Raw genomic sequence first — 25,453 nt, forward strand, 5'->3', positions numbered from 1 at the left:
TGCTGCCACTGCTACTAAATTCACAAATGGAAGTATATGCAAGCACTTATTTTTCTAACAGGTACTGGACAATATTATACACATCTGCTGATCTATTTTCTTTTCTTTGCAGCAACCCACAAAATGCTTAGTAGAGTGTCTTGTTTTTCTGACAACTTACAATAATTCAGAGACTGAAGATAACCAAATTCTAAGACTTCGGGTGGCCAACAGCTACATTGAGGTAGCTGAAACTGTTATTTTGCTGAGATAGGTGTGGCAGATAAGGTTTTGAAATGGATGAATTGACATTTCTAGTAGAGTCTAAGCAATGGGGATATTTACCATTGACACTTACCATATGTGGTACAGAAAATAAGGTAAAAGAACCTGAGGGAAAATACATACAAGACCACTTTCCAGTCGAACCACAGGGTTATCCCTAGAGACTGTGGTTGTAAATATATGGTGTCATATATTTGCCATTTATTACTGAGTTGTGAACAAATCCACATATAGAGGTCTCAAATGACTGCTGATGTAACACTGTATAATGTGAGTGTTAATTCCCATTCCTGAAACGCTGATGTCTGCTCAGAAGATTTGCAGAGTTGCTGTCCAGCCCTAGAAGGTACTCTGCCAGAATGTGGACTTATTAAGTGTAACTCCATGTTCAAATGTGGGTGTTAAATTCAAAAGCTATGGGGAATGTTCAGTCCTCTGCTTTTGAATATAGTAAGCAGTAGTCATATTGTCTGCTCTACTCAGTGCTACATTGGGAAATCATGTTTTAAACATTCGTAGGGCTAACTGAACCACTTATAAAACTAATTCAAAAATGTGACACTGCCTCTGTGTGTCCGCAGACCTTGTACTGATAAGTGTGGCATATGCGTGCTGACTGTGTGAGTGGACAGATCTGTTGTAAAGATCACCTGCGACTGCGCACTTAAAAATAATCTGCCTAGCAATAAGTCTGGGCTACTCTACCATTGCAATTTATGCTTAATCATGGGCTTGACCAAAAATCGCTCTTTCCATGCCCATTGTCAAGCTGGAAATTCCTCTTTTAAGCACATCTGTGAGCATGCATTTGGTAATAAAGCAACATATAATTCCCAACATCTTTATTGCCTTCCTCAATGACAGAGGAAGAGACGTCTGATGAAGGGCAAACACCTTTACAAATTATTACACACTCGTGACTTGGAGAAATTTCAGTATGGCTTTTAGGAAACTCTAAAGCTGCATTGGCTCTAACTGGGATTTCTTCACATTAGGAAGGATGTGAATTGTTTGGTGAGTGTTGTAACCCATTTGCTGAGTTGGCCACCTTAACTAATAAAAGCTGTAAGCATACAGTTGTTCTTGCTGCCACCACAGGCAATTTATGAATTCTAATAATCCTGATGTACATCAAGTAAAGTAGTACTTTATCAATGGGCGTGGAAGGGAAATAAGTTTCCAGGGTAATATACTTATGATAGCTTTTAGAGCACTGAAGGGGCTATTTGGAATGGGTGTACATGCAAAGATGTCCTTCCCTCAACAATATTAAATCTTCAAAGTTGAGTTTCCTACCTCATTGTCATCACCCACGAAGGGGATGTGAGGGTGAAATACAAAAGGTTATGAAAACTCAGCAATTGAAAATGTGGGCAATATAGGACATATTTCAAGAGCTCTTGAACAACAATGTTAAAATATGAATCACCTTAAGAGAATACAATCCCAAAGAGGATACAAACTATAAAATGACAAATCTTACTTTTGCTGAAAATCTTTAAGCAATTTCTTGGCCTTGTTGTACTTTTTTTCAAGTGCATCATATTGCTCCTGGGTTTCTTTTAAATGTTCATTTACAGTTTTGCACAGGCTTTGTGCCTCCAGCCAATAAGTCTCTAATTTTCCAATTTTGTCTTTGTTCTCATCAACCGCTTGTAGAAGCTGTAACCTGTTTGACTCCCAGTTCATTTTTTCAGACTCAGTAGCCTTTAACTGAAAAAAGGAAAAAGAAACACTATATTTTTGCATTAATGTATGGATTTATACATTTTTACCAGTTGCCATTACTACTATAGTTCATGAACCATGGTGGTGAAAATGGTATAAGGCAGACTGCTAAGTTACCTAATCAGTGTACTCTTCCCCATTTGTTTCTTTCTGCAGCCACCATGTATATTTTAATAGACCTTCAGTTACAGTTTTCAGGAACATTGTTTTGAAAAGGATAGTGCCTGAAGATAGTAGCACGCCTCTACACCGTTCCAAACAAATCTATAGGCTTCAATTTGCAAGCATGAATCACAAATTATTGTTGATCTTTCGTATTGGAGATATTACACAACATATGCCTATAACCTGGGAAAGATCAGGGACTGTATGATGCTAGTAAGAACATTTCTAGATGGTCCAATAGGTACTCAACTAAGGCACATTTACTGGAAAGTGATTATTTGCATTTATCCTAAGTATCAAATAAAGAAATCTCATTTGAACAAGAGTTGATTTGACCACATCGATAAACTCAGGAGATACACTTTGGCCATTACAATTTCTTAGATTGTAGGTCTCTTCTACTAAAACAAAGGAGTTATCTGGTGACTGTTGGGGTGAGAGAGGAAGCAGAGTAAAAGGTTAACAGGGCAGTTAAAGGAAAGCAACATCCTCAAAGCAATCTTTTTTTATCCATGTTCAGCTTTAGTTCCTTCTGATATTCTATTGAGTTGTAATGCCTCAAAGCCATGACTTGCAAGATAGCTAAAAGGCTGCCAGAGGTATGCGAGAAAGGAAGGCCAATTTGCAAGTCCTCACCATACAAGTGGGGATTTTACCGTAGAAAATTGCAAGAGTATTAACTTTGAAGTTAAAATCATAAGGGTGACAATGGAGATCCTTTGCTGCACACCAATCCATGGTTCTCAAAGTGTACAAAGAGGGGATTAAAAACCTACTTATGCTCCTGGTGGAAAGTAAAAAATATCAATGCAAGCCTTTCAAACTCTGTATTCATGATAGAGGAAGGATGTTTAAAGTACAGTGTTGAGCGCAATCAAAAAACATCAAGGAGGAGTGTGTGCCAGGAGCGGTTAAGCAAAAGAGTAAATCATCTCAACACAAGCAATCCTCTTGGTTGCATAAAAAGGGAAGTCAAACTGATAAAAATCTCAGAGCCTCTTGTACCCCTTCATACAACTGTGGTCTAAAATATGACATGTTTGACAGTTACAACACTTTTGAATATTTGTATGGGAATTATCCTGCTATCACGTACTCTAGTATATGTCTTTAATTTGACGCTCTGTATGACAAAAATAGTCCAGTAATGAAACCATTATCTATGATAAGAAAACAAGTTACTTACCTGTAACTTTGGCTCTCCAGTATTGGAAACTTTCATAGATTCCCATAGCTTGCACCATTCCCCATTGTCGGAATGGGAATCTCTGTAAAAAAAAAAAAAACATAACAGTAGGTACAAAAGAGAAAGAAAAGGCCTAGGCCTCATCTAATTTTGTAGTATATCCACCTCTTCTTGTAAAAGAGACCGAAACAATGCAATAACCAATCAGATTAGCCTCACCCCATAGAACCTTCCTGAGAGAGCCTCAGATTTCCGTAGCCGTTGTGTAACGAATATGCTACTTACCAGTATGCATCTGTTCTTGGCATGTAGGGCTGCTGGCATTCATATCTGTGCATAGATCGCCGCCTAGTGTTGGGTCCGGATGATCGCACATTGTTGTCCTGGAAGAGTCTTCGAAGTATCACGAGATAGGTGGCTCCTCCCCTGGACTACAGTGCGCATGGGCATCGACTCCATCCTCAGATTGTTTTTAGCCATTGTGGCCAAGATGGAGTGAAACTAAGTGAATGATGACCATGCCAGAAGTATGTGTGAGTGCTGCAGCCCCTACAGGCGCCGGGGAGGAGTTCGGGCGATATGAATGTCAGCAGCCCTACATGCCAAGAACAGATGCATACTGGTAAGTAGCAAATTCGGTTCGAGGCAGGTGGGCTGTTGAATTCATAACTGTGCATAGAATACATAGCAGTCCCTCCATTAACGGCGGCCGCCGGTGCCAGCTGCAGCAGTTTGAAAAAGTGTTTTTAGAACAGCCTGCCCTACAGCTGCCTGCTGTTTGGAGTGCACATCAACACAGTAATGTTTTGTAAATGTGTGTGTGGTAGACCATGTGGCTGCTCTACATATGTCTTCCAAAGGAATATTTCCAAGGAAAGCCATGGAGGCCCCCAAATTTCGGGTGGAGTGGGCCCGTGGTGGAATGGTGAGAGTGCGCTTGGCTTTCTGATAGCAGATCTGAATACATTTAACGATCCACCTGGCTATACCAGCCTTGGAAATGGGGTTACCTTTGTGTTGCAGTGCAAAGGCAACAAATAATTGTTTAGTCTTCCTAAAATCTTTGGTCCTATCAATGTAGTACATTAAGGCGCTTTTGACGTCAAGTGTGTGGAGCATTCTCTCCGCAAGTGACTCTGGATTTTGGAAGAACACAGGTAGTTCTATAGTCTGGTTGATGTGGAACTGAGACACTACCTTAGGAAGGAATTTAGGGTTAGTGCGAAGCACCACCCTGTTAGAATGAATTTGAATAAATGGGTCATGGATAGTTAGTGCCTGGAGTTCACTAACACGTCGTAGCGACGTAATCGCTATAAGGAAAGCCACTTTCCATGTCAAGAATTGAATCTCGCAGGAATGCAGTGGTTCAAAAGGGGGACCCATCAGCCTGGTGAGGACCACATTGAGGTTCCACTCTGGAGCTGGTGGCGTCCGCGGAGGAATGACTCGTTTGAGTCTTTCCAGAAACGCTTTAATGGCAGGCACCCTGAAAAGTGAGAGGTGCTGTCTGTTTTGGAGATAAGCAGCCATTGCGGATAAATGTATATGAATGGAAGCATAGGCCAGATTACATTTGTACAGATGTAAGAGATAACAAATGATGTTTTGAATAGATGCATCCAGCGGGTTAATGTTGTGGTCTGCACAATAAGTGACAAACCGCTTCCACTTCGCCGCATAGCATGCTCTGGTGGTGGGCTTCCTTGCCTCCCGGATGATGTCCATACAGTCAGGAGGTAAGTTGAGGTAGCCAAACTCTAAGACTTCAGGAGCCAGACCACCAGGTTGAGCTGTTGCGATCTGGATGTTGAATGTCGGCATGGCTCTGCGTCAAAAGCCTGGGTGTGAGGCGCAGCCTTTGATGCGGTACCACGGACAGTTCCAGAAACGTGGTGTACCATGGTTACCGAGCCCACGTTGGAGCAACCAGGATGAGTCATTGAGTGCTGCTTCAGCTTGTGTGCCACCAGCGGTATTAGAGGTGCTGGGGGAAAAGCGTACCCATATTTGCCTGACCAGTTCATCCATATCGCATTGCCCTGCAACTGTGGGTGTGGAAACCTGGCGGCAAAGCTTCAGCATTTTGCGTTCTCCTTTGTGGCGAACAGGTCTATCGCTGGATGACCCCACCTTTGGAAGTACGGGTGGAGTACAGACGGATGCATCTCCCACTCGTGCATTTGGTGGCTGTACCTGCTGAGCAGGTCCGCCATCTGATTGTCCTTGCGTGGGAGGTGTTCTGCCATGAGGAAGATGTTTCTCTGAATGGCCCACTTCCACATGCTCTGAGCCAGATGAGACAACTGTGGGGAGTGTGTTCCTCCCTGCTTCTGAATGTAGTACATGGCCGTCATGTTGTCCGTCCGGATCAACACGACCTTGTTGCACAGATGTACTTTGAAGGCTTTCAGTGGCAGGAAGATCGCCATCAGTTCTAGAACATTGATGTGCATCTTCCTTTGCTGTGGTGTCCATAGTCCCTGCACAGTGTAGTGGAGTACATGAGCTCCCCATCCCTGGAGAGAAGCGTCCGTCGTCAGGATGATCTGTGGCACAGGCTCTTGGAACGGTCGTCCCTTGCAAAGGTTTCGTGGATTCCACCAATGCAGAGAGTTGTATGCCCGACCGCTCACCAACACTAGGTCCTTCAACTGGCCGTGAGCCTGAGTCCACTGACGTGCTAAGCACTCCTGAAGTGGACGCATATGTAGTCTCGCGTGCGGGACTATGGAGATGCAGGAGGCCATCATGCCTACCAACTGCATGAACACTCGTGCTGGAAGCGAGTGTTGAGGTCTGAATTTTTGTATCAGCGATTGAATGCTGCTGACCCTCACTGAATTCGGCTGTGCTGTGGCTGCCGGAGTGTTTATTGTCGCACCCAGATACAGCCGTATGTAGGCGGGTTGCAGGTGGGACTTTGGGTAATTCAATGAGAATCCCAGATCGTGAAGAAGGTGAATGGTGTGGGACATGTGGGCGGCACACTGCTGGGCCGACTTTGCCTAAATGAGCCAGTCGTCCAGATAAGGGTAGACATGAATGTTTTGTCTCCTTAGGTGTGCTGCCACCGTCGTCAGGCACTTCGTAAACACCCTGGGTGCCATGGTGACCCCAAAAGTCAGAACCTTGAACTGGTAATGTTTGTTGTGGATGGTGAACCGGAGGTATTTTTTGTGTGACGGGTGTAGCGGAATATGAAAATACACATCCTTCAGATCTAAAGTTGCGAGAAAATCCCCCTGATTGAGCAACGGTAGGACTTGCTGCAGGTTCAGCATGTGAAAGTGCTCCGATAGGATGTACTGATTGAGGGGTCGGAGGTCCAGTATGGGTCTGAGGGACCCGTCCTTTTTTGGTATTAAAAGTACAGTGAGTAAACTCCTGTGCCTCTTTCTTTCACAGGCACGAGCTCGATTGCCCCTTTTTGCAGCATGACGAGGACCTCCTGCTGCAATAAGTGCAAATGCTCGGCGGACATAGGACGGTGTCTTGGGGGTATGTTGGGTGGAGTGGATATTAACTCCAGACAATAACCGTACTGTATAAGCTGTGTCACCCACCTGTCTGTGGTGATGGACTTCCAGACTGGCAGGAACTGTTGAAGTCTCCCCCCGACAGTTGTTGCGTGGTCGGGGGGCAGTGACAAGGCGTCACTGTTTGTTAGTGGCGGAGGATCTGGAGTTGTTGTTTCCACGACCTCTGCCTTTGGCGCGGTTTCCACGATATCCACCTCGACTCTGTTTGGTGTATGTGGTCTGCGTGTTGCCTTTATAGTACTGTGTGGTTTGGGAGAGCTGGCCTCTAGAAACACATCTAGTGCTTGAGCGACGAAAAGAACCACCCCTGAACAGCTGGGACTGCAGAGCCCCCATGGACTTAGCAGTTTCAGTGTCCTTTTTGATTGTCCACCTCTGGGCCAAATAGATGATCAGGGTTTACTGTCTGATTGAGAATGGTGGTCTGTATTTCCGGCTTGAATCCTGAGATTCTGAGCCAGGCATGTCGTCTCAGCATGACACTAGTGTTGATAGCTCTGGCCGCGGTGTCAGCCGCGTCCAGTGCACATTTAATGGAAGCATTTGATATCAGCTTCCCCTCTTGGATGAGCATCTCAGCTGCCTCTTTGTATTCGTCTGGCAGGTGCTGTAACAGGGTCTCCAGTGTGTCGTAATGCGCCCTGTCATACCTTGCTAGAAGTGCTTGTGTATTTGAAATGCTCCAGATATTGGCTGCTTGAGCTGCCACCCTTTTCCCTGATGCCTCAAACACCTTAGATTCCTTATCTGGGGGAGGAGCATCACCCGTTGTTTGTGAATTAGCCCTCTTCCGGGCATTAGAAACAACAAGAGAGTCCAAAGGCAACTGTCCCTTGATGTAAGTAGGGTCACCAGGTGCCGGTTTATACTTCTTCTCAATTCTAGGGTTTATCACCCTGGCTCTCGTAGGCTCTTTAAAGATCTCCCCAGCATGCTTCAAGACACCCTTCAACATAGGCAGAGTCTTGACAGTCCTCTCTGAGACGGAAAAGGTGTCAAAAAGAAAGTCTACTTCAATGGGGTCAGCATGGAGCTGGACGTCATGATTTTTATCTGCCCTTTCAATGAGGGCATTAAACGCAGCTGAATCCTCTGTAGGCGAAGTTTTCACAGCATACATTTGAGTGTCTGGGGTGGAGTGAGGATCACCTGGGTCAGCAGCAGCTGCCCAGGGTTCATTGGTATCATCTGGCTCAGTGTAGACAGGATAGCTGTACTCATCATCATCACCTTCCCCAGTGTCCACATCTGAATAAGTGGGTGAGACATCATGGCCATTTGGAGAAATTGATTCCACAAGAACAGGGGTCGAAGTGGAATCCTTCTTCCTCTTCAGTAGAATTTTATAGGACTCCATTGGCTGTTCCGGGGCAATTTTCCACTTATGAAGGGAAGGCCTGCCTGTTTCTGCATCGATAAAATGTTCTTGTTGTTCTTCCAACGAAGATTGTCGATGCTTTAAGGCCGGGACCACCGTCGTTGACTTCGGCACCGAGGGCACCTTCTCGGGCACGTTGGTGACCATCCTAGGGGCGAAAGCCTTCGGCGCCACCTTCGGCAGCAACGTGAAGTAAAGTGGCGTCGACGCTTTCTGCGGTTTATTGACAGGCTTCGAAGGTGGAAGATCTTTTGGCCCGACACTTGAGGCCTTGTCCTTGATGCGCTGCAGGGAGTCTGCCACTTGCTTGGAGAAAGAGGCGGACGGCTGCGTCGAGTCGACTGAATCCTTCGAGGCACCACTAGACGTGGACTCGTGGGTTGGGCCGCTCTTGGCCTTGTCTTGTCGACGCGGAGTCTCGAGAACCTTCGGATCACCGAGCCCTTTGTCGGTGCCGACCGTCTTCGGCGCCGATTTGCTCGGCTCGACTGCCTTGACCTTTGTCTTCGGCGTGCCAGACTTTGTCTCGACGCCCTTGAGCTGTTTCTTCGGGTCGATAATGCCCTTTTGCTTCGTCGGTGCCGTAAAGTCCGAGGGCTTTGAGCCGACCAAAGCAATACGCACTTTTGGTTTCGAAGGGGGCACCAGTGCTTTCACTTGCGTCGAGATCGGTGTCTTCACTTTCGGTTTCGATTTCGCAGGGTGCGGCTCAATAGCAATGTCCATAGCCGAGCCCGAAGGTGGGGCCGTAGAACCCACTGGAAGATCTTGGGTAAGGCCTAGTGGCGATCCCTCGACCTGAGCCTTTTGAAGCGTTTCGGCCCCAATGTCAGTTTGAGTGAGCTCTTCGCTCGAGCTATCTTCCATGGCCCCAAAGGCCCCATTGTCGTCTCCTATCTAGTCGACGACTTCTTCCGCTTCGAGCATTTCAACGTCCGCCTCGTAGTTGTAGTCGACCTCCGACGCGGGATTCGACAGGTTCTCACTAACTTCCCAGTCAGCTCCTTCATCATCCCCGGCATAGAATATGTTCACAGGCGCCGGTGCAGTCTGCTGGGCCTCCTGGCGCGCAGCACGACGATGCATAAGAGTCTTCTTTGATCGAAATCGGGAACAAGCCATGCAGCTGGCTTCATCATGATCCGGCGACAGACACTTGTTGCACACCGGGTGGACGTCGATGTGGGGATACTTGGAGTTGCTCACAGGACATCTCTTGAACGGACTCCTTTCCATGATGGTCCGTCGATAAGGTCTTTGGCGTCGACTGGGCCTTCGGCGTCGACTGGGCCTTCAGCGTCGAAAGCACGCGGCACTCTGGAGCCCGGCTCGAAACTGAGCTGGAAGAATCTGGCACCGAACGCAAGACTATACCGACGAAAAGCTACAGGCCTTTTGGCCTTAAGAAAGTTTTATATCAATTCCGACTAGAGTGAACCAATATACATCCGAACCCAATGGCGGAAAAAAACAATCTGAGGATGGAGTCGATGCCCATGCGCACTGTAGTCCAGGGGAGGAGCCACCTATCTTGTGATACTTCGAAGACTCTTCCAGGACAACAATGTGCAATCATCCGGACCCAACACTAGGCGGCGCTCTATGCACAGATATGAATTCAGCAGCCCACATGCCTCGAACCAGTAGAACAGTATAACAAAACATGCTGACGGCTGAGCTTTCCCAGGGGAGAAGGGTGGGCGCATGGGAATCTATAAAAGTTACCAATACTGGAGAACCAAAGTTACAGGTAAGTAACTTGTTTCCTTGCTCCAGCATTGGAACTTTCATAGATTACCATAGCTCGTATCAGAGTAGCTAGCAGTTAGCAACAATGCTCATTTTGTGTAATGAACCATGAAATAACTGTATATTATATATAATAAGCAATAACCAGTTATTCAAACAGTAGTCAGCAAAGATTAAGAGATACAAAATGTGTAATACCAATAACAGGAAGGAGGGTTAGAAGGGAAAGCTCACCCCTCACTGGAAGAGGTTCCTCAGGGCTGCCTGTCCCACCGCCGCCTCACTGCGTGGGGAAGAATCCAAGCAGTAATGCTTCGTGAAGGAATGGGTACTGCTCCACATAGCTGCCCTGCAAATGTCTTTGATTGGCACTCCAGCGAAAAGAGCCGCAGACGATGACACTGATCTTGTGGAGTGCGCCCGGACCCTCCCTTCTAGGGGTTTACCAGCCGCTTGGTGGAAGTATTTCATCGCGCTGGCAATCAAACTTGCAACCCCTTGCTTTGAAAGGGGAAAACCTTTGCGAGGAGCACTAAAAGAGCAAAGGGTTGAGAAGATCTCCTGAAGTCTTTGGTGCGTTGGAGATAGAATTTTAAACATCTTTGGACATCCAAAGAATGAAGAGACCTCTCCGCTGGAGTTGTAGGTCGCAGGAAAAAAGATTTCAGAATGACCGGCTCATTCAGATGAAAATCCGAAGGGACATTTGGAATGAATTTCGGATTTGTCCTCAGAATGAGAGTATTCTTCTTAAATTGTAAGAAAGGATCCTTAATAGTGAGAGTTTGAAGCTCACCAACCCACCTGGCTGATGTTAAAGCAAGAAGGAGGGCCACCTTCCAGGAGAGAAACTTAAGATCCGCTCTATGAGTAGGCTCAAAAGGAGGTCCCATGAGTTGAGCGAGGACCAAATTTAGTTGCCACATGGGAGGCGGAGGTTTAACTGGCCGGAAAACCCTAAAGAGTACTTTTAAAAACGGTTTCACAATTCTTGAAAACCAGAGGGAAGGGCCAGAAGCTGTCCGTCTGAATCTAGAGATAGAGCTAAGTGCACTTTGATAGAAGAATGGGCGAGCCCTGACTTAGCCAGGGCCAAATTGTAAGGCAAGATCTGATGAGGAGCAGAAGAGAAAGGATGGATGTTCTCTTCGCGGCACCACAAATAAATGTTTTCCATTTTGAACGATCGGTCTTATTTGTACTTGGTGCACGGCCTGAGCTAGCACCTCCCTACATTCTTGAAGGATATTAAAGCTTTGAAACTCGCGGTGCTCCGGAGCCACGCTGTCAATTGAAATGAGCCCGGATCCGGATGTACCACTTGGCCCTGGGACATAGTAAATAGAGAGGGAATTGGATGCAGGTGAATTGTATGATCCTGGGAGAGCAGGAGGAGTTCTGTAAACCAAAACTGGCGGACTACCAGAATCCTCTTGCAGGGTTCCGTCTTGAGCTTTCTGAGATATCTTGGGATTAGAAAAAAAATCGGAGGAAAAGCGTAAACAAAGGCGCCTGACCAGGCCATCGAAAGCGCATTTCCCAATAATCCCCGATGGTGTTCCCTGCTTGCGTGGAAGTGGCATTTTCTGTTCTCCGTGGAGGCGAACAGGTCTATGGAAGGAGTGCCCCAACGATTGAACACTCTCTCCAGAGTGCACTGGTCTAATTCCCACTCGTTACACACAGCCTTTAGACGACTCAATGTATCCACTGACTTGTTGAGAGTACCCAGAAGGAGTAGTTTCTGTCCTGTAACTCCAGTTCTGTAGTAGGGGTATCTCTGTTATAGTCATAATCTAGTGAATAGTCCCGCCCATGTGCGTGGACTCCGGCAATCAAAAAATAATCTCTTAAGTTGTCGAAAATAATGCAGAAACTGCAAAGACACTTAAGAGAGAATTTAAAGACAAATAATGCAGCCTATATCCACAGGCTACACTGTCCAGTACTTCAACTAGAAATTCCACCAAAAAAACACCACACAGCACAGCCTGCTAATTTCTACCATAGAGAAAATTGCCTCCCCCAGTCAAAGACTCAGGAATGATAGAGAGGAAGGCAGGGACAGACAAGCCCCATAGGCTGCCATTATGTGGCTTAAATAGGATACTGTGCCTTTAAGAGAACTTTCCAGAACTTCTCCCAGTATCCCAGAATGCATAGCAGGTCCCTCTACTTTCAGTTCTTTTTGAAGGCGAAGCATGCCAGACCTGCGCATTCTTTACATGATGAAAAATCTCCACCGGGGAGGAGGGCGGGCGCTTATGACTATAACAGAGATACCCCTACTACAGAACTGGAGTTACAGGACAGAAACTACTCCTTCTGTAGTAGGGGATCTCTGTGTATAGTCATAATCTAGTGAATAGAATGGCAAGCCCATCCCCACACCAAAGCGGCGGTGGAGAATAAATACATAACGCCACTACTGTGCGAACAAATTCCGCAGCGAAGCCTGGCCAACCTGAGCGTCTGCCCTGGCGTCAGTGTCCAGGCAGTAATGCTTAGCAAAGGTATGAACCGACTTCCAAGTGGCTGCCTTGCAGATTTCAGCAATCGGCACGTTACGGAGCAGAGCCGTCGTGGCAGCTTTGCCCCTGGTGGAATGAGCCTTAGGCTTACCTCCTAAGGTCTTATTAGCCTTCTGATAACACAATTGTATGCAGGACACAATCCACCTAGAGATGGACTGCTTAGAGGTCGCAAGACCCGTCCTGACTGATCCATAATTGACAAACAACTGGTCAGACCTACGAATATCTTTGGTTTTATCCAGATAAAATTTCAACACCCTCCTCACATCCAGGGAATGGAGAGACCTCTCCGCTGGGGATGAAGGGTTCTGAAAAAACGTAGGCAAAGTTATAGTCTGGTTGACATGAAAATCAGAAATAACCTTGGGAAGAAATTTAGGGTGAGTATGCATAACAACCTTAGCAGCATGAAATACAGTATAAGGTTCATTACAACATAACGCCTGAATTTCACTCACCCTGCGGGCCGATGTAATGGCCACGAGGAACGCCGCCTTCCAGGACAGGTGCTGCAACGAAGCCTTATGAATAGGTTCAAAAGGCTCCTTCATCAATCTGGACAGCACCACATTCAATTCCCATGAAGGCGAAGGAAGCCTGACAGGAGGGAATACTTTCTTCAAACCTTCCAGAAAATCTTTGATCACAGGGATCTGGAAAAAGGAAGTCTGTGAAGGGCATTTCCTGTAGGCAGTCAATGCAGCAAGATGTACCTTAATGGAATGGACATTAAGGCCAGACTGAGCCAAATGTAAAAGGTAAGGAAGGATGACATCTTCCTTGCAGGTCGTAGGATCATGGTTCTTAGACTGGCACCAGATACAAAACCTCTTCCACTTGTAAGCATATGAAGTCAGAGTGGAAGGTCTCTTAGACTCCTTCAGTATGTCCATGCAATCATCGGGCAGATTCAGATGGCCATATTGCACTATCTCAGGAGCCATGCCGCCAAACTCAAAGACGAGAGGTTGGGGTGTAACATCCGTCCCCCGAACTTCGTGAGAAGGTCCGGCCTGCACGGCAACCGAATGTGAGGAAGGAGAGACCGGTGAAGTAGGTCCGTGAACCACCACTGCCTGGGCCACTCCGGGGCGATGAGTATCATCCGAGCTCTGGACCGGGCCAGCTTGATGAGCACCGCCGGAATCAGGGGAATGGGAGGAAAGGCGTACAGAAAGCGGTTCGTCCAGTTGATCCATAACGCATTCCCCAGAGTCCCTTGTTGGAAGTATCTGGAGGCGAAGTCTCTGCACTTGCTGTTTTCGGCGTTGGCGAACAAATCTACGTCTGGAGTTCCCCACCTTGCGAAGACTTCTCCTAGTACTTCGTCGTTTATGACCCATTCGTGGTTTTCCTGGAGCAGTCTGCTCAGTGCGTCTGCCTGAACATTCTGCACACCTGGTAGATGGGTGGCCGTTATCGTCAGTCCTCTGGCCAGGAGCCAGTGCCAGATCGTCTGCGCCTCCTGCGACAGAGTGCGCGATCTCGAGCCCCCCTGCTTGTTGAGGTAATACATCGTGGTGGTATTGTCCGTCTGTACAAGCAGAGAGTTGGTCTGGAAGGACGGAAGAAAGGCCTTCAGCGCCAAGTGAACAGCCCTGAGTTCCAGGAAATTGATGTGATACGTGGCCTCCATCGGTGACCACGTGCCTTGAATCTGTAGAGTCCCGGAGTGCGCTCCCCATCCCAGAAGAGACGCATCCGTCACGACAGTCTGCGTGGGAATGTCCTTGTGAAAGGGAACCCCTCTGAGGAGATTCTCCGCCGAACACCACCACTTCAGAGACTGAAGAGCATGCAGTGATAGGCGAATCTTGTCGTCCCAAGATCCTTTCCTCTGATCCCACTGGTCCTCCAAGCACTCCTGCAGCGGTCTCATGTGCAGCCGTGCGTGTGGCGTCAGGAAGATACAAGAGGCCATCGATCCCAGTAGAGAAGACACCGTCCTCACTGTTGTAGATGGAGTCGTCATAAGAGCCTGAGCCTTCCGAAGGAGTGATAATCGTCGCTCTTCCGAAGGAGACACGCTTGCTGACAGCGTATTGATGGAGGCTCCCAAGTACTGTATGCATTGGACCGGAGTCGGGACAGACTTGGCCATGTTGATGTGCAGCCCAAGCTTGTTCAAGAGAACGCACGTCTTCTGGAAGTGTGCTCGCGCTTCCGAGAAGGAGGATGCCTTGATCAACCAATCGTCCAAGTACGGGTAGACGAACACCTTGCGTTTCCTCAGGTGCGCTGCTACCACCGCCATGCACTTCGAGAACGTTCTCGGCGCAGACTTCAGTCCGAATGGGAGTACTGTGTATTGATAGTGATTGGTGCCGACTTGGAACCGCAGGACTTCCTGTGTTTGTGTGCAATGGGCACATGGAAGTAAGCATCCTGTAGGTCTATAGCGCATAGCCAGTCTCCCCGTTGCAACTGAGGGTAAATCTGATGCAACGACAGCATGCAAAACTTTTCTCTGCGAATCTACTTGTTTGCCTGTCGCAAATCCAGAATGGGCCTGAACTCGTTCTTGTCCTTCTTGCGACCCAGAAAGAACCGGGAGTACAGACCTCTTCCTCTCTGAGACCGAGGTACGTCCTCTATCGCCCTTTTCCTCAACAGGATATCCGCTTCCGCCTGAAGCTCGCGCAGCTGAAACTGCAAGCTGACCGGGGGAATAGCTGGAGGAGGGCTGGTGAACCGAAGACTGTATCCATTGCAAACAATATTCAGCACCCACTTGTCCTGAGTAATTTTTCTACACTCTGCCAGAAAAAATTGAATGCTTCCCCCTACCGGAGTGGGTAACGGATCCGGGGGGAAGTAGGTTCCTAGGGCCTAGACCCCGCCTGGCCCTTGGGCGCTGGAGCCGACTGCTGGCCTCCCCTGCCCTTCTGGCGCTTCTGGAACGGCTTACGGAACTGGTGTTGCTGTTGCGATTGCCCCGAAGCCTGTCCCCGTCCTCGGCCTTGTCCGCCGAACCGCCGTTGGAATGGGCGGTACTGCTTCTTGGTCTCTTTAGGCTTCTCCAGGCCTACAGCCGTCAGCGTCTCGGCCTCCGCCTTCATGCGGGCCATCTCGTCGTCCGCATGCTTCCCGAAGAGGGTCTCACCGGAGAACGGTAGATTGGCTACCCTCTGCTGAGCGTCCGGCTTCAGGGACGTAAGCCGGAGCCATGCGTGGCGCCGCTGGTTGACTCCGTGGCAAAATCCGTGAGCAGCCAACAGGGAAGAGTCCGCTGCCGCGCTGATGATCTGGTTGGCCACCAGCATCCCCTCACTCAGTACTTCCATGAAGTCTTCCCGCTGCTCCCGATGCAAATGCTCCGCAAAGCGCTTGAGGGAGTCCCAGAGGGCGCGGTCGTAGCGGCCCAACAGTGCCGTGGCACTCGCCGCTTTCATGGAGGTAGCGGAAGTGCCACAGACTTTCCTCCCCGCCGAATCCATCCACCTTGACTCCTTATCCGGGGGAACCGTGGAGGACGGAGTGGTGGCATGCTGCTTGCGGGCCGCCGTCACAATGACCGAGTCAGGAGGAGGTTCCGTTCTCAAAAAGGCCGGATCCGAATCGGGGGCCCGGTATTTCTTCAGTAATCTCGAAGGGGCCGCCTTCGTCAAAGCAGGGGTGAGAAACAAGGCCATCGCCGGTTCTTCCAGGCCCGGCACCAGAGGCAGGAGAGGACGAGACAGATGTTTCTGATGTAAAGTCTCGAAAATGACTGATGTTTTCGGAGTGGGCACCGTCAGGGATATGCTCAGCTTCGCCGCGCCCCGTAAAAGGACGTCCTGAAACGCCACCAGGTCATCTATCGGGGTCACTCTCGTGTCCGGTGACCCCGATAGGGTGGGAGAATAGTCCCTGGTCCCAGAGGACCTCGTTTGTGAGCGAGACTCGCGCCTCCTACGGCGGTGTCTTGACCTTGTGGATGATCTGCGTCGCGATCTCTCCTTCCTCCCAGAGCGAGAGCGAGACCTGCCTGCACGTGGCCGCTCCTTCGGTCTTCGTGGAGGGGTCTTCCTTGGTTCCTCACGGGGCTTCGTCGGTTCCTCCCGGGGTTTCGGTCTTGGAGTCCCCTTAGGAGGAACAGGCAAGGACGGCAGGGAAGTGTACCTCGGAGGAGGAACCTTCGGCTGCGGGGTGGGCCCATGCGGAGGGACCGGAGGTGGAGGAGGGTCTCCTGAAGGCAGTGGAGGCTTGGGTGGAGGGTCCTCCTTAGGCACAGGGGGAGGAGCCGGAGTCCCGGGCCGAGATGGAGTGTACACCTCAGAGTACACCGAGCCCGGTGACCCTGTAGGTGAAGGGTGCGTGGGGCCAGCCCCATCGGCCGGTGACCGCTTCCTCTTGCGTCCACCACTTGAAGCAGCGTGACTCCTCTTGCGTCGTTTCGGAGAGGCTGACCGAATCCTGGACGCAGAGCGGTGCTTTTCCGGCGTCGAGCGCCGTTTCCTCGACTCCGGCTTCGATCGCCGTTTCCTCAGCGTCGAACCTCGACTCCTCGACGCCGATCTCCTCTTCCGCGACGTCGTACGCCACCTTCTCGACGTCGAGCGTTCTGTCTTCGACGACGAACGTCGCCGTCTCCTTGATGCTCTCGACGTCGAGGAGCCCCTCGACGTCGACCGGTGCCTTGACGCCGATCGTCGGTGTCGCCTCGACAGCGATCGACGGTGTCGCCTCGACGGCGAGCGCCGATGCCGTCTCGACGGCGAGCGCCGATGCCGCCTCGACGGCGAGCGCCGATGCCGCCTCGACGGCGAGCGCCGATGCCGTCTCGACGGCGAGCGCCGATGCCTGTCACTACGCCTCCGGCGTCGGTAAGAAGACCTCGACGTCGACGAAGGCGATGACGTCGACGAAGACGATGACGTCGACGGTGGCTTCGACGGCGGCTTCGACGGCGACTTCTCCACGACCTTCGACGTCGAGCCGTCCCGCCGTCTCGACCCGGAGCCCCGGGGAGAAGGGGAGCACACCGCCGTCATCCCTCTCGACGTCGTCGTCGATGCAATCGACGTCGACGGAGACCGGGACAGTTTGCTGGACTTCCTGCCTCCGGGGAGCCCCCCAGAGGCCTCAGCAGAGGCAGAGGGAGCCTTCCCAACCTGCCCAGACCCACCTGCAGCCTGCAAACGCCTCTCCTCAAGGCCAGAAAGCCTGATCTTCATCCTGTCCCTCAGAGTCCGAGGAGTGAACTTCTGGCAGATGGAACAATCTTCAGGGACATGATCCTCAGGGAGGCACACGATGCAGACATCATGGGGGTCAGTCTTGGCCTTCTTCCTCCCACATGCTGGGCACTGAACAAACAGGCCAGGCATTTAAGGGTCCTAAAACGCCTAAAACAGCACAAAAAGGAGAAGAGAACACCAAGAATAAAACTGCAACACTTTTAGAATTCAAAAGTGTCAAAAAAATCCAATAAACCCTTGAAAAAGGGGGAGCTCAATGCCAGGGTCCTGTAAGCAGGAGCCGGAAAAAAGAACTGAAAGTAGAGGGACCTGCTATGCATTCTGGGATACTGAGAGAAGTTCTGGAAAGTTCTCTTAAAGGTACAGTATCCTATTTAAGCCACATAATGGCAGCCTATGGGGCTTGTCTGTCCCTGCCTTCCTCTCTATCATTCCTGAGTCTTTGACTGGGGGAGGCAAGTTTCTCTATGGTAGAAACTAGCAGGCTGTGCTGTGTGTGGTGTTTTTTTGGTGGAATTTCTAGTTCAAGTACTGGACAGTGTAGCCTGTGGATATAGGCTGCATTATTTGTCTTTAAATTCTCTCTTAAGTGTCTTTGCAGTTTCTGCATTATTTTCGACAACTTAAGAGATTATTTTTTGATTGCCGGGGTCCACGCACATGGGCGGGACTATTCACTAGATTATGACTATACACAGAGATCCCCTACTACAGAAGATGCTCCGCCGAAAGAGATTTGGTGATGAATAACCCACTCCCAAATCTCCTGGGCTTCCTTGGAGAGGAGCTGAGACCTTGTTCCACCCTGTTTGTTCACATAATGCATGGCCGGGGTGTTGTCTGTACGGACCAGTACGGGGAAATTTTGTATTTTTGGAAGGAAAGCCTGTAACGCTAGACTAATCGCCTTGAGCTCCAGAAGGTTCATGTGGAGAAGGCGTTGAACGGGCCCGCCTGTGGCCGCTCACTTGAAGGTTCTGCAAGACCGCTCCCCAGTCTTCCAGAGAGGTGTCTCTGGTAAGTATCAGGGGAGCAGGAGTGACTGTGAAGGTGAGACCCTGAGAGAGGTTCTCTATGACCATCCACCAGCTGGCCGCTTCTTTCATAAGAGTAGTGATGATGATTTTGTCATCGAAAGAGCCTTCTGTTTGACGCCACTGCAAGTCCAGCTGTTCCTGGAGCGGACGCATTTGCAGCCTGCAATGCGGAATCAAGGGAATGCAAGATGAGATAGATCATAGAAGAGATTTGTTAAAGGCGGACCGATAGAGACCTTCTTGTTTGTAATCGACGGGCGGAGCTTATCATTTTTTTCTGTCTTTCCTCTGATGGAAAAGCTTTGCAACAGGCTGTGTCCAGAACAGCCCCCAGGAACTTGGCCGACCTGGAAGGACAGAGAACTGATTTCTCCTTGTTGAGTTGAAGTCCCAGATGACTGAAGAGTTGAATACAGCTTTCAACTGCTTCAGATGCTGTCTGAGAAGACGGTGCCTTCACCAACCAGTCGTCTAGATAAGGAAACACTTCTAGAGACTGTTTTCTGAGAAACGCTGCTTCTGAGGCTAAGGCTTTTGAGAATATCCGCGGCGCAGATCTGAGTCCGAAAGGCAGGACTCTGAATTAGAAGTGGCTCTTGGCTACTGTGAAGCGTAAAAACTTCATATGGGCTGGGTGGATGGGATTATGGAAGTATGTGTCCTCTAGATCCAGGGTGGCCATGTAATCTCCTGGATTGAGGAGACTCAAAATGTCCTGTAGGGATACCATCCGAAACAAGAGTTTTATGTGATAGGTGTTGAGCTCCCTCAGGTCTAAGATTGGGCGCCATTTGTCTATGGTCTTGCGAACGAGGAAGAACCAGGAATAGAAACCTTTGCCTCGCTGAGACAGACGTACTGGCTATTGCTCCTTTGAGAAGAAGTTGGTGAGCTTCGAGACATAGAAGATGAAGATGTTTTGACTCAGTGGCGCAAGGGGCTCTGGAGGGTGGACGATGTTGTCACTCCAGTGTATGACCAAAACAGATGATATTGAGGACCCATCTGTCTAATGTTATGAGTTGCCAGATGTGGAAGCATTGGGAAATCCTTCCCCCCACTGGTGTTACAGGGGGCGAAGGAACAGTAGACAGAGCCTGGTATTAGCACTTCGAGGAATCTTTCCCCTGATGCCCTTGGCGTCCTCTGGAGGATTGGCGAGAGAAAGACGACAATTGACCTTGTCGTTGAGAGTACTGGGGTCTGTAAGACTGCGATGGTTGTGAACAGGAAGAATAACGCTGCTGCTGATATCCAATCCTATATGGCGAAAAACCTCTTCCTCTCGCTCAACAGAAAGGAACTTTGCGGTATTGCAAAGTCGTCAGGGACTTCGCAGTTTCCGTGTCCTTTTTAGGTATTGCGCTTAGCGTTGCAGTGCGAGACCTCTTGTACGGGTTTCAGAAAGCTACCCACATGCTCGTGCATGTGATTTTGCTTTCCCCATCTGCCTTTGGCCTTCGCGTGGGTTGAAAAAAAAAAAACGGCACGCGATTTGGCAAAGGCAAGCGCATGTTCCACCTTTGCTCTGCCCATTCTCGTCAGTGTCTAGGACACGCATCTGCGCAGGGCACAGACAGGCTTCCTCACCCCCGCTTCTCTGTGGTGCGCGCGCACTACTAGTTCGTAACTTTTGGGCAGTTTCAATAGTTTCTTTAATCACTGTGCTAAGTATTCGATGTTGTGAATTGCACCTGTGTAAGAGGTTGGCTGGGAAGGAGAGTCCCATTGCCGTATTTGGTGTACACCCCCTGCGTCGCTAGCCCCCACATATGTAGGTGCTCAGTTAGTATCTAGCGCCTACAGGTGGTAGTCAGTTTCTAAGCACTCTCAGCTGTGACCGTAAAGAGATTTGCGGCCCAGGAAGGTAACACTTGTTTGCAAGGGCTTGCGTGGGAAGCCAGAAGTCGTATTTCTGGTGCCGTAGCCTCACTGCTGGCTCCAGAGAATGTCGTAACGCGCTATTAAGAGCTACGCACTCCTCCAAATGCATTTCAGATCTTCCAGAGTTTTACGGATTGAACAGGTAGTAACCTCATGTGCGTTGTACGAACGCTATCCCCCAGAGCCCAATTGTTTATTTCAAATCCTGGGGAATCCTGTTTGAATAGATGTTGGCATCTAGCGGCGCCTCCGATGACCTGTCCACCGGGTGTAAGTTGGTAAGAAAAGAGACCCTTTCGCAGCCTGCATGTCACCGATTCAGATGCTGGGGAGACTCGGCCCTTTATCCCTCCAGGTCGATTATTATTATTGATATTTCACAGCATGCATCTCAGATGTGCCAATCGAGGTGAAAACCTGTGATTGGTCCAGTTATCCAGCCCCATGGGACTCTTGTTGGAATGCCAGTAGCCATCTGCAGGGTAGACTCCGATCTCTGCAGCAGGTGCATTGGCCCCCTCAGGAATGCCACCGCCTTTTGATGGCTGCCAGTCGCTGCCGTTTCAGTGCCCCCACGCCAACACAATCAGAAAAGCCTTGTGTGGTTATCTGGGGCTACAGTGTCCCACACAAACTTCAGTAAACTAGCATGCTTCCCAAGCGCCTTATTTCCTGCCTCGATGAGCTCATCCCCACTGGCCCGATCCCCGACGATGAGGTCATTTCCGCTGGTGTGCCCTCTGTCACTTTTTAGGAACCGCTCCATGCAAGCCTGTTCAGGCGCTGCCTGTCGCTGATAATCACCAGCTCAGGGACTACATTTTTATTTCTGGGAGCTGCAGCAGCACTGCAATAAAGCCAGGCCCTGCTGAACGGGTGGATCGGCCAGGGAGGCATTTCCGCTCTATATTTATGCAGCGGGAGGAAGGCGTATTATGTATTTTTCCGAGGCCGACAGATGCTGAGAAGTAGGCCTCAAAGTACACTGTGCGGGCCCTGATCGACAACAGACCCCGACGGGGGTCATTTACACAGATTAGGGATTTATTTGTTAAGGGTCGGCCTCTGGCCGCCGCCCTGGCTTCTCTTCCACGTCGCACATGAAATCTGGGCCAATGTTTCCTTCACATGCCAGCTTGCCGTGCGGGTGCAATCGGGTGGTTTCTCTGAAGTATTTTTTCATCTGAAGCTCCGGGCGCTGGTGTGCTAGGATGTGGTGCGTGGTTGGCACAGACGTACGGCCCGCGGTGCCGTGCAGCTCACGGCGACTCTGCCGTCAGCTCTATTGTTTTCTAGTAAATATGAAATGCGTAAACCACGGCTCTAGCTGCATTTGGTACTGGAAGGCTTCTAGTCGATGGTGTTCTTATTTTCTTGCATTCGAGGGAGAACAGGGTAGCAGCTGCTGCCCCTGGTTTTTTTAATCCGGACCCAAGACACCTTTTGGGACACGTGCCACAAGAAGACTTATGCTACCTGTTGTGTACTAGCGAAGTCATCGCTCACCAAAAATGTAGATATTTTTTGCCACTTCAGACCTCCTGTGCCTGAGTGCAGCCTTTTAATGACCGTTCATATCAGGCAAGCCCTCAAGGACGACCGCCAGATACCAGAGGAGACTCTCTTCCAGGCTCTCTCAGAGTAGCTATCGCTGGAATAAGAGGCGCAACTAGAGCCACATTTCAGGGTAGACTAAGAAAAACCTTTGGGGGAGAGGGGGGTAATTCTTCCAGCAATAGGCAGCGTGGAGATGCAGGGGTGAAAAAACAGGACAAAGCCTCATTAACAAGCAAATGGTCTTTTAAAGACCTGTGAAGTAGTCGGGTCGGCTGTGTGTGTGCCCGGGAAGCTGTCTCAGCCCAGGTTGCCACACACAGAGGGGTGGGGGTTGGCTGAAGCCTTTTGAGCCCAATGGGCTTTGCACACCTGGCTGGAATCACCGTTCTGGGACGCACACTGAGCGTGAACATGAGTCGCCATTCTTCAATCAACTCTAACTAGGCGCAGGCAAGACCATAACCTGATCTATTAGTACTGACTGACTCAGTACACGTAACGATTAGATGCTACGAAGAGGGTCGGGCATATTATCTATTTACAAGCATTCACACTGTCACTGGTGGCTACTCGATTGATTGACCAGCGCCCATTTGGCTATCTAGGATTTTATTTTGTACTTCCGGGCAAAACAGGTGGCCCAAAGCCAGCCTTGTCGCCTAAGAACTGCCGCTCCTGCCAGAGAGCAGAAAGCTGGTGTAGCAATGTCCATAGCGCAATCAATTTCCGAGGAGGAACGCTCTCCCTCCTCCAAGATTTTCTTGGCGTCAGCCTTTGAGTCTTCGGGTAGCTGGTCCAAATATGGAGATAGGTCACACCACATCTAGCGATCGTATCGCCCCAAAATCGCCAAGGCGTTTGCCACTCGGACCAGGAGGCTGGACATAGAAGAAAACCCCTTCCCCACGTTATCTAGTCGTCTACCCTCCTTATCCGGTGGTGTGGGGAGGGGTGCCGACATTCTTTGATTTTCTTTGGGTCGCTTGAGAAATAGAGTCAGGTTTCGGCTGACTGACCAGACAAGCGGGGCTATCCTCCGGAGCTTTGTATTGTTCTTCAGCAGAGGAAGGACAGGCATGACAGTTGCCGTAGTTTTCATTACCTTTATTCCTTCATCCCAAACATGGTTTACAATTGGAATGGAACAAACAGATTTATTATAAGGTTCTTTGAAATCATAAAGAAAACATTCCGATTGAACTGATGGCACTGGAAGATCAAAATGTTTGGTAGCTCTTTCCATCAAATTATGAAAAACTCCAATATCTGCTGGAGGCGAATCAACTGGATATGTAGGTGGCGAAGCAGGATCCAGAATAATATAATCATCCCATTCCCTATCTGGGACTGGGATTGTGCCTTGGTCATCACCAGATGAGTCATCTTGAACCGTGACCACATGGTGCTGAGATTCCGTTGGTTCTGGAATCGAAGCGGCAATCGGAAGCGCCTACTAAACCAGAGGTGGAGGCCCCTGAACTGGTTCTTGGTTGGAAGCTTGATTTGGAAATCTTTTCTTGTAATCCATCAGCATGAATTGGAGATCAGCAATGAGAGAAGACGGCATGGAAACCATACGCTGTTGCGACTGGTCTTGAGACCGAGATTGTGGTATATATTGATGTTATTCCATACAGTAGTCCTCAGAGTCGGAGTCCTGATACTTGACCCGTAACTGAGATGGGCTATAAGCATCCCCATAGGGACCCTCATCGTCCTCTGAAAATTCCTCCTCTTCCAAGAGAAACGCCGGAGGTAGTGGTGTCACTCTCTGAGGAGACGACATGTCTGGGGTAATCTGGCGTCTTCTTATAGAGATTACCACTTTTTGTATCGACAAGGTCGTCGATGGAGTCACCGTTGATGAAGATTGGATCGTCGACGACGAAAGGACAATATTCGTCGGGACCGTTGTCGAAGCCGTCGTCAGCACAACGCTGGTGGGAGAAGACGTAGTAGTTGTCGACGCCACTGTCGACATCGTCGACGTAGAGGTTGTCATCAAAAGCGTACAACATAGAAACAGTATCTCAGGCTGCAGCGTCGACAAAGCCAATGGAGTTGATGAAGTTTCCGTCGACGGAGGCAAAGTCAACGTCAGTTGAAATTTGATGCGGTCATCGACTGACCCGATACTGTCGTCGTCGACTGATTTTTTTTCCTGTCAGCTTTACCCTCAGGAGGGATGGAAGCTGGTTTTTTGAAGAATTTCAGTTTCTCATAGGGTGGTGGCGAAATTGAAGACCCATGACTCATTTTCTTTACCAGCTGCCCCTCAGAAATAAGTCCTTCCCTCTCCTTTACACCTTGGTGAGGAGATTTGATGGGACTACGCCTGTCAGACCTATCAGAGGTCTTTTGTAAGGCTTTTGCAGGGGGGTCAGAAGAAGTTGAAGGTGAAGACCTACCCCGTTTTTGTAATCTCCTTGAAGATGTAGCAGAGGAGGCATCATTACTGTCACTGGATACTTTTTCTTTCTGTGACTTTAACTTTTGCAGCCAGGTAAGTAGACGTCCCTCACGGTCTTTTAAGGTCTTTGAAGAGCAGGTACGACAGATCTTTCAGTCAGTAGCCTTGTGGTCAGGGTACAAACAATAAATACAGTCTTTATTTTTGTCCTCCACATAAAGCCTCTTCTTTGAACAGGTGGCACAGGCCTTGAATAAAGCCTTCTTCTCCTGGTCAGACATAGTCAAGAACAAAGTTGAAGAGTTGTAGTGAAAAAACTGAGCAGAGCTCAGTGGAGACTCCTTAGCACAGCGTGCGGTAGAAAATCTGAGGCTCTCTCTGGAAGGTTCTATGGGGTGAGGCTAATCTGATTGGTTGTTGCATTGTTTTGGTCTATTTTACAAAAAGGAGGTGGATATGCTTCAAAATGAGATGAGGCCCGGGCCTTTTCTTTCTCTTTTGTACTTACTGCTATGTTATTTTTTTATTTACCGAGACTCCCATTCAGACAACGACGACAGGGAATGATACAAGCTATGGGAATCTATGAAAGTTCCAATACTAGAGTAAAAAGGTTTTGCTGTTTGTAATGTTGGCGATCAACTGCTGTGCGCTCTTCTGCCACCAAGTGGTAGGTTTGGAATAACAATTTGTTTTCCAAAAAGTCTTTGTTTCAGAGTGTGTAGAATGACCTATGATCTGTGTGTGAAAATGGTATGTGTGTTAAACTCCCAATACTTCTTTTAAATCAATAGTAGGGGCAGGAAATAACCTTTTTAACACAATCTAACCCAATTGAG

At 49.1% G+C, this 25,453-nt stretch overlaps 1 protein-coding gene across 3 annotated transcripts in view; it reads right to left on the reverse strand.

Moving 5' to 3' along the window:
• The window catches only part of LOC147731157 (neurabin-2-like), a 681,485-nt gene that overhangs the window by 300,360 nt on the left and 355,672 nt on the right, over positions 1-25,453 (reverse strand). For all 3 annotated transcript variants that reach the window (XM_086956139.1, XM_086956141.1, XM_086956140.1), the window contains exon 8: positions 1,748-1,977. In XM_086956139.1, the coding sequence (XP_086812265.1) occupies positions 1,748-1,977 (230 nt within the window). The remainder of the gene's footprint in view (positions 1-1,747; positions 1,978-25,453) is intronic.

The sequence above is a fragment of the Lissotriton vulgaris genome, chromosome 2_1 (genome assembly GCF_964263255.1).
Source record: "Lissotriton vulgaris chromosome 2_1, aLisVul1.2, whole genome shotgun sequence".
Classification (NCBI taxonomy): domain Eukaryota; kingdom Metazoa; phylum Chordata; class Amphibia; order Caudata; family Salamandridae; genus Lissotriton; species Lissotriton vulgaris.